Raw genomic sequence first — 16,628 nt, 5'->3', positions numbered from 1 at the left:
CTGACACTCAGTCTATTTCCATCAAAGTGAGGATAATAACATACATCTTAGAGCTGCTGAGATTTCAAGGTCCCAACGCATGGTAGCCACTTGCATTCTTACCTGGTGAGTTCCAGCTACCTTTTCCAATGTCAGAGATTCCAACTTCTGAAAAGGTGTCTCTCTTTCTTGCCCTGCAAACAGAGCATGATGACTGTGGCAGCGGGCAGCACAACTGCGATGAGAATGCCATCTGCACCAACACTGCCCAGGGACACAGCTGCACCTGCAAGCCGGGCTACGTGGGCAACGGGACCATCTGCAGAGGTAGGCTGGTTGCCACAGGGGTGAAGCTGCCCATGAGCTGCCTCCCTGCCTGGGCTATTGGCGCTCCTGTCACAGGTCCTTTGTGTGCTTCTGGTGATTGACCACCCCCACCCCCAGGGTTCCTGTCTCTGGTGGGGTCAGCGGGCAAGGGCACTGTGCAGCAGAGAAGAATAAAAATGCTCTGAGTCTGACTTTTGCTAAGAAGGAAGAAGGTGTGCTTGTGGGTGGAGCATGGTCCCGTATCTTGATGGCTGTCTCCAGCTTTGCCTGTTGGCTTGTGTTTGTGATGGATGTGCTGGTGGTTGAGGTGGGCGTCTGTTCTCTGAGAGCCCTGCTCAGACAGCAAGAGGACCCCACTCATGGCCACTCTCTAGGTGGGATAGGATGCTAAAAGTTTCAGTCCCTCTCTGTGTTTGGAACAATTCAGAGGCCAGTGCTCAGGCTTTTGTCGGCATTCAGGATAAATTCCCCTTACTCCTGCTGTCTAATGGGAGCAGTCAGAGTCTGGTCCCTGACTCCACTCAGCTTTTCTCTCTTCTCTCCCCCGAACTCTCTCTGTACCAGCGCCTTATTCCTCGCTATTCCTGCACATGCCAGCCACATTCCGATCTGAGGCTGTGTGCTTGGGCTCCCCCACCCCGCCTCCACACTCATCTCCTTCAGGTGTCTACTCAAGTCTCTGCCATCCTCAGAGACTTAATCTGATCATTCTGCCGGAAATAGACCTCTAGAACTTCTCAGTCCCATACCCTCCTTTATTTTTCTTAACTAACCCGGCCTCTCAGAACATTATACATCGATGTGCTTATACTTCTGTATTATCTGTCCCCTCATAAGTCCTGTGAGAGGGACTGCTCGGTCACGTCTCCCTGCTCTTTTCCCATCAACTAGAATGGTACCTGGCACACTGTAAGCATCAGCAATCACTCACTGACTCAATCAGCCCAAGAGGAAACGGACGTCCCACTGAGAAAGAGGCACGATCTATATTAAAAACAAAAAGAAAAACAAAAAACCCCAGGAAATAACCCTTTGGTATTATTATTCTCCCCATTTTAGAGGTCACAATATTGAGACACAGAAAGGTTAAATAACTTACTCAAGGACACACAGCAGTCTAGCAGTGTTCTTCAGCAGAGATGACATCCTGATGATGAGAAATAATATACAGCGACTAAGTCACCATATTCCTGCATTAGATTAGAGGAGAACCTTATTATATTGATTGTGTTCTGTCTCAGTGAGGTTGGGGTGAACAGCCTCATGCATGACTGAGAGGTAAATGGGTGAAAGTTTTTAATGGTAAGTTGACAAAATCAATCTACTTTTAAAGTAAATCTGGAGGGTCTTAGAGGGATTCTCTTGATTCCATTGATTTTGCTTCTTGAAATATGTTCCAAGTATATGCTTTTGAGGGAGAAAAAAATGCATGTAACAGGGATATTTTCGCTACATTGTTTGTATTCACTGAAAACCAAAAACAGTCCAAGTGTGTGGCAGTAGTGGAATGATTTAATTTATTTGGAGAATTATTTCGTGGAATAGAATATGGTGGTTTGAAATTCTGAGCGTATATATGCACACACGTGGGCACATGCCTGTACACACCCATCCTAGAAGACATACTTTTCAGAAAAAAACAAATAAAACCAAGTTATAGGACAGTACATATAGTATCATCACTTGGCAAATTTGTTATTTATAAATATCTATACATATATTTATGTAAATGCAGTGACATGCCAACCATGCAGACTGTCCTCCTTATTAACCATGGGGACAGGTGAAAAAGAACACTCACTTATTGCTATGAGTTCAGTTTTTTTTGTGTCTCCTCTAGTGGGGGTTTATATATGTAATATTTGTGTGTGTTTTAAAAAGTTCCATGAGGCAAATAAAGAAACTAGTGCTCAGTGTTTAAAAGAAGACTTGAATATATTTCTAAAACAAAACGAAAAAGGAATGTAAACATTAATATAATTCCACAGAATATCAAGCCCCTGCTGGTGCATGTGATCTGATGCTGTAAATCTGAGGAGCAACGCAGGGAATTGATCTTAATGCGTTTTGTTCAGAATGATCTTACCTCATAAAACGATAGTGGTTGCACCAGGTGAGTGAGTTTGTTTGCCAGCCCCTCTCTTGCCCTATGTGCTAGGTTGCGGCTTCACCTTTTGTGGAATTTGAAAGTCCCCACTGCAAAAAATATGAGTTCAAATAATATTCCTGGTGTCCACAGACTCTGAAAATACATCTTCCCCCAAAATTATAAATTAGGGCTAGTAATTTTCTTAACGTAATTCTCATGGTCAGTCATGTTAACCTCAATAAAACCAGGAGGATCTTGCATTTTGTCAGTGTTGTGTGGGGAGCCGTTGCTGCGGAGATGAAAAATTTGACAAAGGACTTGGCAAGGTGGGATTTAGACCTGATTTCCTTACTGGTGGGTTGTCACTTCTGTATTTTTACGTACTACAATTGGGTCAATATCACCTTCAAAATTTATCCGGTAGTGTTATTACAAAGAATTATTAAAGGAATATATATCACTATTTTAAACTATCAAATGCTATAAAAGTGAAAACAGTATTTTTGGTGGCACAGTGATGAAGGACAAGAAAAGGCAGTCCATGAGTTGGCTTGAATCTCAGCCTTGTGACTGAGGTACCCAACTATGTGTCTGTTTCAAGGCATACATCTTACCGTTGAGTTTTCCACTTATAACTGAATCATTTCTAGAGGGAGTTGGACCAGGAGAATCAGACAGCTTTAACTAATTCTTTTTTTCCTTTAATGTTTAAAGCTTTCCTAGACATGGTGTTGTTCATGGAATTGGGTACATCTGGGTAGAAATGAACACTGCTAACACTTCTATTAACAAGCAAAACACAGGCAACTGTTTCTTGAACAATGCTAATTAGTGAAAATTCTCTGAGATGGGCTTTCCTGGTGACTAATGCCCATGTAAGGAGTTTTGGTTTGTTTTGTTTTTCTCACAGAGATGGAAAAATACTCTCCCAGCTTCAACAACAATAAGTATGCCGAGAGGCACTTCAGCCCCACCCTACACAGACACTTGGCGCATGAACCCGGCCCACTGACTGCAGGGCTCCCATGTGCCCTGACCGAGGTGCTGTGACTGGGTTGGGCAGGGAAGCTGAGCCAGCTCTCTGCCCTTCCCACGATCCTGCTGCCCCAGTCCACTAACGATGGGCAGCTCAGGGGACTGTAGTCTCCCCACTGAGTCCCTGGATCACTGAGGACTGCGCCTGCACGCTGCCTGCTGGAGGCGGTGGGGTGGCGTGACTATGCTCCACTGGAAACACCCACAGTCTGTGAATCCAAGCCTCACCCTCCCCGTGTCTATGCACAGGACCCTGCTGGAGAAACAGAGTGGCAGTTGTCCCTGCTCTGAGGGACTGGGGAACAGAGAGCTGAGAACCCCTCCTGGAGAGGGAGGAAGAAGTGGGAGTTGTGCTGGGCAGTCCCGACGTGTGGTCCTCTGTCCCACTGAACCTCACGTGGAAAACTTATATTCAAAGATGGAATTATTAAGAACTTGAAGATGGTAACCACAGAACATGAATTCTCAGTCCCTTCTGAACTGGGGGTTCTGTGCAGCTGAGCTGGTTCTATGCTTGTGAAGTAACACCTGTCTATTAGCATTAGTGAGTTTTCCAGGCAGGTCATAGAACCTGAAGCAAAATGGCGCCTGGGACCCAGGTTCAGGTGTCCAGGGGCTGGGCTGCTGTGGGAACTCACTCATTCTGTCTCCTTGCCTCTGCTTTGTGTTGGCTTCATACCCTTATTTGCAGTCTGACTTCTGGTTTGTCCATGTTGCTGAGAGTCAGATCCTCTGTTTTGTAGGTTCAAAACACTGGCTGTATCAGCATACCTGAGATGGTTAATCTCTTGAGGATCAATACATTAATTTACTATGATAACTGTCAGGGTTTGAGAAGAGCATAAAAATGACACCCTTGTTTTCCCCAGCTGCATTGAGAATCAGTTAGGAGGCAGATGAAGAAATTGAGCCAGGGGAGACCAGAATGTTAATATGAACATTGGTAAAGATGATGCCAGAGAACATGGCTTATGTATATGACAATAGTATTCATAATACTGAACACCCAAATTAGGCCGATTTATGCAACCAGTCACTATTGAACCAGGGCACCTCATGGAGGTGCCTCTACTAAGGCTTCCTATGCAGTTTAGGGCAGGAGCCGCAGCCCAGAAAGGGTGTATCCGGTGAGCCTCCTGACTCCTAGAGCAACAGTGAGGCGAGAACTAGGCTGCACATGTCCACTTCCTCTCTCCACGCATCAACAGTTGGGGGGAAATGAGAAGAAGGGGCCGGAGAGGGCAGTGGCACCCCACTGCAGTACTCTTGCCTGGAAAATCCCATGGATGGAGGAGCCTGGTAGGCTGCAGTCCATGGGGTCGCTAAGAGTCGGACTCTAAGTCGCTAAGCAACTTAGCAGCAGCAGCGGCAGAGAAGAAGGGGCAAGAGGCCAAGGGGAAATAACTCCTAGGAAATCAGATAAATGGAAAAGAAGCACCTCCCTCCCCCACCCCCGAATCCACCAAGAATTTCTATTAAGACGTGGAAAAATGTTTGTGTTTCTAGTTTTACCTTTATTAAGTGAAAGATAGGCAGGGAGCCACTTCTCAAAATTCAGAATTGCTTAAGTGAAAAATCAGAGCCATTGGGTTAAGTGGGAATTTTGTTGGCTCGTCCTCTTAGTATCTGTTCACCTGCCACAACCATCTCCTTGGTGGGAATAGTCTTTCTAGAGTCAGTTCCAAAGCTAATGTGATGCCCTTGCTTGAAAGCCACCAGCATTTCAGGAAACGGGGACTGGTGTCACACTCCTGGTGCCCGCACAATGTCCTCTGTTTTCTGGAGAAGTAGATTAATTAGCCACCCGTTGCCCAGTGTTTATTTTCGAACCATGCAAGAGGCTCTTTAAGTACTTTATATTTTACAGCAATGTGGTTTTGTTTCTCCTAGTCTTCTAAGTCCAAGAAGCCCACCTTGGTCTCAGTCTGGGTGAGCACCCCTCTTCTGTGCTCCAAAGAAACCCTTTAAACACTACTGCAGTCCTTATAATCTCCTGCTGCAGTTGCCTGTTGACTCATCTCTTAAGAGTTTCTTGTTGAATAAACACATGAAGATGCCTTTCTATTGGAACATGCACTTTTTTGTCTAGAAGATTTTACAAGGAAGTGAAAGTCCACCTGGGACACAGAGGTACCTAGCTTCTAGAGCCTTACCCTAAGCTTGAGGAAATCATTGCTCCCACAGGTGATGTGCAAACGGACTTTAACATTGAGTCTGATTGCTAACGGATGACTGACTTTCAAAGAAAATCTTTGCAATAAAATTCAATTCACTGTAAAAGTTCCTGCAACATAGGTGAATTCTTAAGACACTTCAGAATATCATGGTACTCCAAACTCATTTATTACGAGCATGCTTGCATTGAGGTGTATGTGCAGAGGGGCTGCTTCTAGAAATTTCTGTTTGAGGGGATGCTGGATCAGTTGTACAAGAAAGATACACAGTTGGGAGCAGAAGGCCAGAGAAGTTTTGATATAGACAAAAAGGTTAGTGTGACCCCTCATACTAAAGATGTAAATGAAGTCCTGAATTAATAAATAGACATATCTCACATGCACAAAGATGCTTTCAGAGACTTGAAGGCAACATGAGCGGAAAGGAGAGGGAGAATAAAAGGAGAGTTGTTTTAATGACATATCACTGAAGATAATAAAAATTGGTCAACTGCTAGGCTGTGAATCAGAGAAGTGATATTCACAGATCTTGAAGGAAAATAGCAAGGGGCCTAGGAACGCCTTTGGCAAAAGTACTTAGAGTACTCTAGACAGAGTTTTGCAATGTGGTTAACAGACTGAGGGAGAATTCAGGAAGATCTCGTCCAAAAGTCTGCCTTCAGGTGTGCGGACAAAATGCTGGCAAGAATGGTGCAAGGCAAGATTGAATGATTTTGTGGGATGGCTTGACCCATTTAGACCCAAGGCTATTTGTAAAAACGCATTCATATTGATAAATCTATGAGGGTTGTGAGTATATTTCTGAGTTCTTTGGAGTAAAGCTTAAACTCTTCAGCAAGGCACTCAAGACCCTATGACAGCTTGGCTGCCTCTGAATATTCGAAGCCTCATCTCTTGAAATACCATCTTCCCCCATTTCCTCACCAGTCATGCTTGTGAGTTAACTAACCTTACTCCTAACAGAACAGCCAGATCACCTCATGGCCCTCTCCTCTCCTTGGGATCATTTATTACCCTGGAGTGAATTTGTTCATCCTCTTCTTATTCCGGTTGAAATCCTGTTCATACTTGGTAGGCCAGCTCAAGACCTTGTGCTTCCTGTGTGCTCAATAATTAGGTAATGATGCAAAATGAGTCTTGGCCAGTTCATCTGACACAAATCAACTCTGCTCTTGTAGCTTGATGTATTAATTACTACTAAATCTAGCCCACCAGTGAGAAAATCAAAGGAAAATTAAAATTTTAAAGCCTGTGCTTGTGCAATTTCTGTTTCAATGTTTTAGAAAATCATCAATGGACCTGCTACTTAAGTTCAAAGACATTGTCTGTTGTACATAGAAAATTCATTTATTCTATTTTATGTTTCATTCCTACAGATGCTGAATGCCCCATAAATACTGAATGTCCTGTGAATACTGAATATAATTATCCCAGAAATCACTAAATTCTTTAGCCTGTTTTGAGAGGCACTAAGCAGCCCAAGTATGACTGCTACTGCTGCTTTATTTTTTTTGCATCTGTTAATATTTTCATGTATCATTTTTCCATCTATTTCAACAACTTTTTTTTTTAATTTGACCTCTTTTTAGACTCATTGACTTATTTACTCTGCAGTTCTAGTGTGGGCTATGTTTAGAGCTGGAAGGCATGTCACATACTGGAGAGCCAAGGTAATAAGGGAAACATGACAGGCTACCAAGCATTTGCCCTTCAGGTTCTGAGAAATTTCTATTTCCATAGCCACCCGCCCATCCCCGTGTGGCACGTGCGTTTGGAAGGGGCATTGCCTTTGCATACTGTGTCCTGGCTTTACGTGAGCAATGGAAAACATTCAGGAGACTCAGATTAGTATTTCACTGTGTGGCCCCAAACAGCATGGAATCCTTTTCTTTGCTGCTCATTTAACTTTCAACTATAGATAAACTTGAGATGACTTTGTTCCATAAAAATGGAGTTGTTGTTTTTTTTTAAACTCTGAGTGCATGTTGGAGGTTTAGAGTGTCTCCCTCCCTACAGTTTCAGATCAGTAGAAAGTAGATGAGGGTCAGCGAGGGAATCAGAGTGTGGCCTGTATCTTGGCTCCCTGGGATCGTCAGGCCCCATTTTGGGGTCACCTTCTCCCACTCTGTCAGTTGTAGAGGGAGGAGCTGGAAGAGAGGATGCAGAATCCTGACGCACAGAGGTGGGCAGTCCTGGGGATCTTACTGTGCCTCCGTGTAGGAGACCTGAGGAAAAGGTGACTTGCATTGTGCTGGGGACATGGTCTTAGGGGCACATGGTTTTAGATCCAGTCTTCATCACACTTGCCAAATAGACACTTCGCATAACGGAAAAAAGCTATTACTTGGGTATGGAAACCAAAAACTGAAAACAATCATTCCACTGCCATTCCTTCCTGAGGGCTGGAGAAGAAAGCATGACAAAGACTCTCTCACCTCCGTTGTTCCACCTCCAGAAATGCTAACCTATTTTGGATGCATTAATATGATCGCTAATAAAAGTAGATTGATAATAACAGTTGCATGAGTATTGTGGTATCAGTACTGCAGTGTTGAGCAGCACTAAGATAACTTCAGCCTTATTTGTAAACTCACTGTCATGAAAATTCTTACCAAGGACTAGGTTTAGATCTGTATGTATGTATTACAGTCCTTAAAGGGAGCAGGAAGAATGCTTTAGAATACTGATTTAATTCTAAAAGAGAGGGAAAAGTCTTTAGGCCCATGGATGTATTGTTATGCTTAAAATTTCAATAATACTTCCTATAAAAGATGAGACTGGAGCTTGAAAATAGAACTGATTGTATAGTTTAAGCTATCAAGAGGCATTATGTTCATCAGCTTGATAAAGAAAGGCAGAAAGACACAGAAGCTCTATCACAGTCTTGAAATGAGCAGCGGTGCATTACGAAGAGAGGTACAAAAGGGAAGTTTGTGTGGGACAAGCTGCAAAATACTGGTTGTGTTATTTTGACTTAACAAGGAAGACCTTGATGTAGTCTTTTCAGGGCCTCTCCCTTCAAGTGCATTTTCTCCTGGGCGAAAAAAGAGTCTCTTGGATGCACTTAAAGCACTTTCCACCACTTACCAAAGTCAGTGCTTACCTTTTAAAGTTTGCAGTCCAGTAGACATAACCACATCCCTAGGGGCTTAAGGCATACATGTTAAACCAGCTTGTATCTCAGAGGGCGTGGAAATCTGACACTTAGACAAGTGTTGATTCTTTTGAGTGCATTTGAAGGTTGCACTTTCGTGAGTTACATAGATGTTTCTTATCCGTAATTGTCACATCCAGAATGACTCATGAGATTAGCAGAGACATAGAAATATATATCACTTGATTTTATTTTAAAACAGGCTACTGAACATTGACTTTCTGGTGCAAAATCAAGATAAGACTGTCTTTCTTTCCTAAGGAACAATTCTCAATGGACCAGGAGACTTCTTCAGGCAACATTATGGAAAGATGCCACAGTTGATCTATAGGCTCTCTCTTCAGTGATGATCTGTTTAGGGGAGCAATTATTTCCAAAATATCTAAAGTATTTCACAACTGGTACTTTTATAGATGGCATCAGCTATACTTGGCATACCCATCTCTGCTCAGAATATACACAAAGGGCATTTACCTTTTGTAGAACTGAAAAAGTCTGGTACCTGGATGGATGCCATATTTTAAGGCAAGATTAGTATGCCTAGATCTGATTCTTCTTAATGACTATTGTGTTATAAAAGCTAAGCAGTCAGGAGCCTAGAACACGTTCTGATGCTTGGTCTGCTTGGCCCAGAAACTTCTTAATGTTACTTTAGAGGCTTATATTGATTCAGATCTTTAAAAAAATAAATAAATAAGTATATATATAATTGAAGTATAGGTGGCTTACAGTGTTTCAGGTACAGCAAAGTGATTCAGTTATAATATACACATATATTATTTTCCAGTTAGGTTATTATAAGTTATTCACTGTAGTTCCCTATGCTATATAGCAAACCTTTGTTGCTTGTTGCATATCTATGTTTTAGTTAGAAATATTGCATTCTATTCATACTAAAAGTCAAACAAATAGAATAAAAATGTCATAAATTTTTACTTAGGCAAAAATTCATAAGTTTTCTAAAATATGTATTATATATATTGTTTATATTTATGCATACAAAAGATTTTCTATTTTCTTTTTATTGCAGATAATAAATCCACTTTATTTTTAAATTTTTATTTTTACTTTATTTTACTTTATAATACTGTATTGGTTCTACTATGCTTCATAAAAGCTTGAGAAAGAACATCAGAAAAAAAAGAATAGATGGAGAAGTTGGAAAGCAAATTAAATGAAATGGGAGCATTGAATATGAAATAGAAAAAGTGAAGCAAACTAGATAAAAGTAAAAGATCATTATATAGTCCAATTGTTTTTAAACATGACTGCTCATTAGAAACATCTGGAGCTCTGGAGAAAAGAAAGCAATACCTGGCATTTTGTATTCTTCACAGTATTTCAAGATCTGATATGCATCTGGATTTTAAAAAGTGATTACAGGTTTTTCTATTAAATCATAGTTTTGGTGATACAGCATTCTATTATTTTCTTTTTGATGAATTATGATCAATTCAGTTCATTCACTCAGTCATGTCCAACTCTTTGCGACCCCATGGACTGCAGTACGCCTGGTTTCCCTGGCCATCACCAACTCCTGGAGCTTACTCAAACTCATATCCATTGAGTCTGTGATGCCTTCCAACCATCTCATCCTCTGTCATCCCCTTCTCCTCCTGCCTTCGATCTTTCCCAGCATTGGGATCTTTTCCAATGAGCCAGTTCTTCGCATCAGGTGGCCAAAGTATTGGAGTTGCAACTTAAGCATCAGTCCTTCCAATGAATATTCAGGACTGATTTCCTTTACGACGGACTGGTTGGATCTTCTTGCTGGGATTCTCAAGGGACTCTCAAGAGTCTTCTCCAACACCACAGTTCAAAAGCGTCAATCACGAAGCAATGATATTAAGTAATAGCTACATAATCACAGTTGTGGAAGATGTTTATTAGTTTTCAAAATCAATAGCCAGATAAAAAATAAAAGATACTTAGAATTGCAGGCCTTAATGGGAACATAATTAACTTAAAAATAAAAGATAATTATATACGATTTGGAAGGTCAAGCAGAGTGCTGTAGGAAATGGAAGTGCATACACGTGTGCTTTCATCCACGCAGCCGGTCTGTGTCTTTTGGTTGGTTCATTTAATCTTTCCATTTAAGGTAAATATTGATACGAATGATCCTGTTAACATTTTCTTAATTGTTTGGGTTTATTTTCTGTAGGTCTTTTCTTCTCTTGTGTTTCCTTCCTAGAGAAGTTCCTCTTGCATTTGTTTTAAAGCTGGTTTGGTGGTACTGAATTGTCTCAGCTTTTGATTGTTTGGAAAACTTTTGATTTCTTCATCAGATCTGAAGGAGAGTCTTTCTGGGCAGAGTATTCTTGGTTGTAGGTCCTTCCCTTTCATCACTTGAAATATATCATGCCATTGCCTTCTTGCTTATAGAGATTCTGTTGAGAAATCAGCTGATAAACTGATGGGAACTCCCTTGTATGTTATTTGTCATTTTCCCCTTGTTGTTTGTTTAATATTTTATCTTTGTCTTTAATTTTTTCCAGTTTAATTACTATGTGTCTTAGTGTATTCCTCCTTGGGTTTATCCTGCCTGGGACTCTCTTTGCTTCCTGGACTTCACTATTTCCTTTACTATGTTCAAAAAGTTTTCAGCTATTATCTCTTCAAATATTTTCTCAGATCCGTTCTCTCTTTCTTCCTCTTATGGGACTCCTACAATGCAAATGTTGGTGCATTTAAAGTTGTCTCAGAGGTCTGTTAGGCTGTCTCCATTTCTTTTCATTCCTTTTTCTATATTCTATGACAGTGATTTCCATGATTCTGTCCTCCAGTTCATTTATCTGTTTTTCTGCCTCAGTTATTCTACTATTAATTCCTTCTAGTGTATTATTCATCTCTGTTTGTACTTTGCTTCTTGTAGGTCTTTGGTAAACATTTCTTGTATCTTCTGCAAGAAGATGTTTTTCCCAGGATCCTGGATCATCTTCACTATCATTATTCTGAATTCTTTTTCTGGAAGATTGCCTATCTCCACTTCATTTAGTTGTTTTTCTGTGGTTTTATCTTGTCCCTTCAGCTGAGACATAACTTTCTGCTTTTTCATTGTGATTAACGTTCTATAATATGGTTTTTGTATTAGCTGCCGTGGGACTGTGCTGCTTCTGTCTGCCCTATGATAGATGAGGCTAAGAGGCTTGTGTAAGCTTCCTGATGGGCAGGACTCATAGTGGAAAAAATTGGGTTTTGCTCTGGTGGGCAGGGTCTTCCTCAAAAAAGCTTTAATCCAATTACTTGCTGATCTGTGGGGTTACACTTCCTGTTAATTGTTAGGCCTGAAGTGATTCAGCCCTGGGGTCTGTGGGCTCTGGGATAGGCTTAATGGCAACCTCCAAGAGTGTTCATGCCAAGGTGGACCTTCCAGGCCTGCTGCTACCAGTGCCACCATCCCTGCGGGGAGCCCCTGTCCACCCACACTTCTGCAGAAGGCCCTCCAACCCTAGCAGGTGGTTTTGATTCAGTCTTCTGTGGCATCTCTGCTCCTTTCTTCTGGGTCTTGGTGAGCATAAAATTTTGTTTGTGCCCTCTAAGACTGGAGTTTCTGTTCCCCCAGTGCTGTGGAAGTCTTGTAATCAAATCCCACTGGCTTTCCATGCCAGATTCCCTAGGGATTTTCAGTCCCTTTGTCAGATCCAGGCAGGGAAGCCTGATGTGAAGTTCACAGCCTTCACAAGAGGAGGGAACCTTAACAAGTGGGAGGACTTCTTTGGTGTTATTGTTCTCCAGTTTGTGGGTCACCTACACTGCCAGTGTGGGATTTGATTTTATCGAGATTGTGCCCCTCCTCCCATCTTGCTGCAGCTTCTTTGTCTTTGGACGTAGGGGATCTTTTCTTGGTGGGTTCCAGTGTCCTCCTGTTGATGGTTCAACAGCTAGTTGTAATTTTGGTGCTCTCACAGGAGGAGATGAGCACACGTCTGTCTACTCCACCATCTTGAGCTGGAAGCCAATTCAGATCTTTATTAAGACAAAGGATGAATTGAAAAACATTTACAAAGAATGTGCAAATGTCAGCAGAGTTTGGTGGTAGTGGTCAATGTGATTCTTCCTCAACAGGATTTTTGTGGGATGCTAAACTCATACTGACCAGTAGAACGTGATGAGGTTCTCTTTTGCCTGCTTTCATATTTCTGTCTCACCCTGTTTCCAACCCAAGGATGCATTTCTTCATTTCAGCCTCATGCATGCCACTGTTTGTTTTCTAGAATAAAGTTAGATATGTTCCTGACAGAGTAGTTCAGCCCTGTTGGCAACTGCTCAGAAACTTAGTCCCTAAAATACAGCTATCTTCCAACTCAACCAAACTGAGTTTGGTATCTCTTTCTTCTGTTTCTCTTTCCCAGTCTTCTCATTTATACATTGTTACTGTTGTTTGGTGGCTAAGTTGTGTCTGACTCTTTGTGACTCCATGAATTGAATTTATACATAGATGTTTATTTTCCAGGACATCTGGATTATACCTTGTTCTGTGATAATGAACCTAACAATCTCTTGTTACTCATTTCCTTATTTGCTAATAGATATAATGACATTTTCAAATTTTTCTCACCATTAGCTCCTAAATTTTAGGAAAAACTGGCAGGTAGTAGGGATGACATGTGAAACTGCTTGTATGAGGTTAAGACACAGTGGTAGCCTCTATCAGAGACAAGCTTGAGAATTTCAGTAGTTTCAAAATAGTAAGTTCTTATTTATCACACTTCATGGGAAATAGATGGGGAAACAGTGGAAACAGTATCAGACTATTTTTGGGGGCTCCAAAATCACTGCAGATGGTGACTGCAGCCATGAAATTAAAAGACGCTTACTCCTTGGAAGAAAAGTTATGACCTACCTAGATAGCATATTCAAAAGCAGAGACATTACTTTGCTGACTAAGGTCCGTCTAGTCAAGGCTATGGTTTTTCCAGTGGTCATGTATGGATGTGAGAGTTGGACTGTGAAGAAAGCGGAGCACCAAAGAACTGATGCTTTTGAACTGTGGTGTTGGAGAACACTCTTGAGAGTGCCTTGGAATGCAAGGAGATCCAACCAGTCCATTCTGAAGGAGATCAGCCCTGGGATTTCTTTGGAAGGAATGATGCTAAAGCCGAAACTCCAGCACTTTGGTCACCTCATGCGATGAGTTGACTCATTGGAAAAGACTCTGATGCTGGGAGGGATTGGGGGCAGGAGGAGAAGGGGACGATCCAGGATGAGATGGCTGGATGGCATCACGGACTCGATGGACGTGAGTCTGAGTGAACTCCGGGAGTTGGTGATGGGCAGGGAGGCCTGGCATGCTGAGATTCATGGGGTTGCAAAGAGTTGGACACGACTGAGTGACTGAACTGAACTGAAGAGGTGATGGTGAGTGGAGGCCACGCTCCACACAGCAGTACAGGGACCCATTCACCTTCCCTCTTGTAGCTGTGGCCTCTTCTTGGTTCTCAGAATTCTCACCATTCCATCAACAGATGGGGAAAGAGAATTAGGTCCTATGTGGGTGGTTTGCATGGGCCAGATCTAAATTTGGTGCATACTTCTTTGCTCACATGGCCTTGAGCAGAATTACCTTGGTGGCCACCCTTAACAATAGAGCAGAATGTTTGTGAGCTTGGGAAGGAGAGGGAGGCCACAGCTCTTAGCGAACACTCACATTCTCTGCTATATTATTGCTGTAAATACAATTCTAAGTGAATAAAAATGACTACATTATTATTATTGGTAGAAAATAAACTTCCGTATGCAATACTAAAATAGATTCTGGCTGATGCACTGTGAAGATCATTTGTAGGCTTTTAAGTAAGAAAGACTGGGAGTAGCCAGGGTTTAAAATGGTCTCCAGTTGAATGCACTTATTCTTTCCAGCCATGTCATCACCACTTCTTTCTGGCTTCAGTCAAATTAAAGAGGGTTCATTTTTTATCTAAGCTTCAGATCCAGCCTGTTAGAGGAAAAATTGAGAAACTCCTTTATGGGTCACTTGAAAGTAATGCAAAATACTCAGACTCATTAAACATCTCTTGACTAGAAGTTCCAGTGACATAGTAAAGTAAGTCTCCACCTGAGCCCCAGGGTCTCATAATTCTGTTACTTAAATAATTGACTTCTGCTTGTTAATACAACTCTCTTCCTATTATTTGTGATCATTTCTTTCCAAATTGTGGACTTTTTCATTTTTAAACTTACATAAATTATGTGTTGATTCTTTGGACTGTGTCCTTCCATCATCTTACTTACTTAGGGAAATACTATTTTTAATGTGCCATATTCTGAAACAGACACTGGGCAGGGGTGAGGCAAAATTTCAACTATTTATTCAAATATAACTTAACTCTACTTTTAAGTTGTGTTAGGAATAATGTATTAAGATAGAGTTTCTTTTAAGTAGCATACTAGAATTTCATAAAGTGGGTATTTTGCTTAAGTGACTATATAAATATAGGAGGAATTCTAGATATTCTTCAGAAACATAGGCTTATTTTTGGAGATGTGACAAGATGAGGTTGGAAAATGGTTTGAATTCAGCCTCCTAGAGTCTTTAAAGCAAGGAAATGGCTTTTGACATCTAGATGGAAAACTCTGTTTTGCACAGATATGGATATTGGACATTAGTATATTCATTTATAGTATGTCTCTAAAGACTATAGAATTTCCTAAAAGGTAACTTGCTTTATGTTTAACAAAACAAAATAAAACATACACATGCCGTACACAAATGCATGGTTTGAAATTAGTAGAAGACATAAAAACTCTAGGATAGCAATGCCTAGTTGAAATATAATGTAAAGCACAGGTTGATTTAAATTTTCTAGAAATTATATTAACAAAAGGAAGAAGAAATAGGTTTCACATCTCTCAATCCAGACATTTCAAGGGCTCTACAGATAGCTGTGCCTACTGACTACCACAGCAGCTATAAAACGTTCAGGATACATTTCCATTACTAAGAATATGGCACATTCTTTAATCTGTACCCCTAAGCACACAGAGGAGATGTCTAGAGAGGCAGCATGGCACCCCGAAAGGAAGAAATGGGCTTTCCATCATTTTCTTTGTTATGTTGAGCAGCCGGGCCTGGCTTTCAGTTAAATGCAAAACTGTAGTGTTTATTAAGCAGACAGATGGCTGGAATCCATATTCCAGGGGCTGGAAATATCTAATTCCCTTCTACAGTATAACATTTCCTGTCTCAGGATGAAATTTCCCCATAAAGTCACAAATTGAATAGAAATGAGTAGCATTCATCAAAGATCAAATTATACTAAGATAAGAGAGAGTATAAGGGAAAACAACAAGTCTAGAGCATTTACTTTTGTTGCATTTCAAGATCAATTTCATATTAAAAACAATTCGTAAGACAGTAGACATACGCTTTTCGTAATGACCTGCTTGCCATGATGATGCTTATCGACTTTAAATAGTGACGTGCTCTGCAGCCTCCTGTGACAGCCATCAGCCAGAGGAGAGCCGTGCATTCTAAAGAACAGGGAAACAGGGCAATTTGTGGATAATTTTTTGACATGCTTGTCCATGCCACTTATCCATGGACTCCTACTTGAATGCTGAATTTACAAAGGAAAAAAAAAAAACCCTCATTATTTTAGACCCAGATAATTTAGAATTTGAAATAATTTTTATTGAAATTGAATTAGCCAGAGGCAGCCCCAAACACTGTAAATACAAGGACTTTTGAATCTGGTACTCTTAATATCAAATCTTGACAGTGACACATACTGTGGGATATAGGGCATCATCTCTTTGCTTTCTGCAGTTGCTTGCTCGCCTAATGAATGTGGAGGAAATGACACCAGCTTCGTAGTGGATATTACCACCCCTGTCTTTTTCAGTTCAATTGCTTTCCAGTCCACCCAGG

The 16,628-nt window shown here is 41.1% G+C and overlaps 1 protein-coding gene across 4 annotated transcripts in view; it reads left to right on the top strand.

The window, feature by feature from the left end:
• The window catches only part of NELL1 (neural EGFL like 1), a 1,018,153-nt gene that overhangs the window by 623,665 nt on the left and 377,860 nt on the right, over nucleotides 1-16,628 (top strand). For all 4 annotated transcript variants that reach the window (XM_069565320.1, XM_069565321.1, XM_069565323.1 and 1 more), the window contains exon 14: nucleotides 184-306. In XM_069565320.1, coding sequence (XP_069421421.1) covers nucleotides 184-306 — 123 coding nt within the window. The remainder of the gene's footprint in view (nucleotides 1-183; nucleotides 307-16,628) is intronic.

Source organism: Ovis canadensis, chromosome 21 (assembly GCF_042477335.2).
Source record: "Ovis canadensis isolate MfBH-ARS-UI-01 breed Bighorn chromosome 21, ARS-UI_OviCan_v2, whole genome shotgun sequence".
In the NCBI taxonomy this organism is placed as follows: domain Eukaryota; kingdom Metazoa; phylum Chordata; class Mammalia; order Artiodactyla; family Bovidae; genus Ovis; species Ovis canadensis.
Note: the sequence above shows the minus strand (reverse complement) of the source record. Positions and strands in the feature narration are given on the sequence as shown.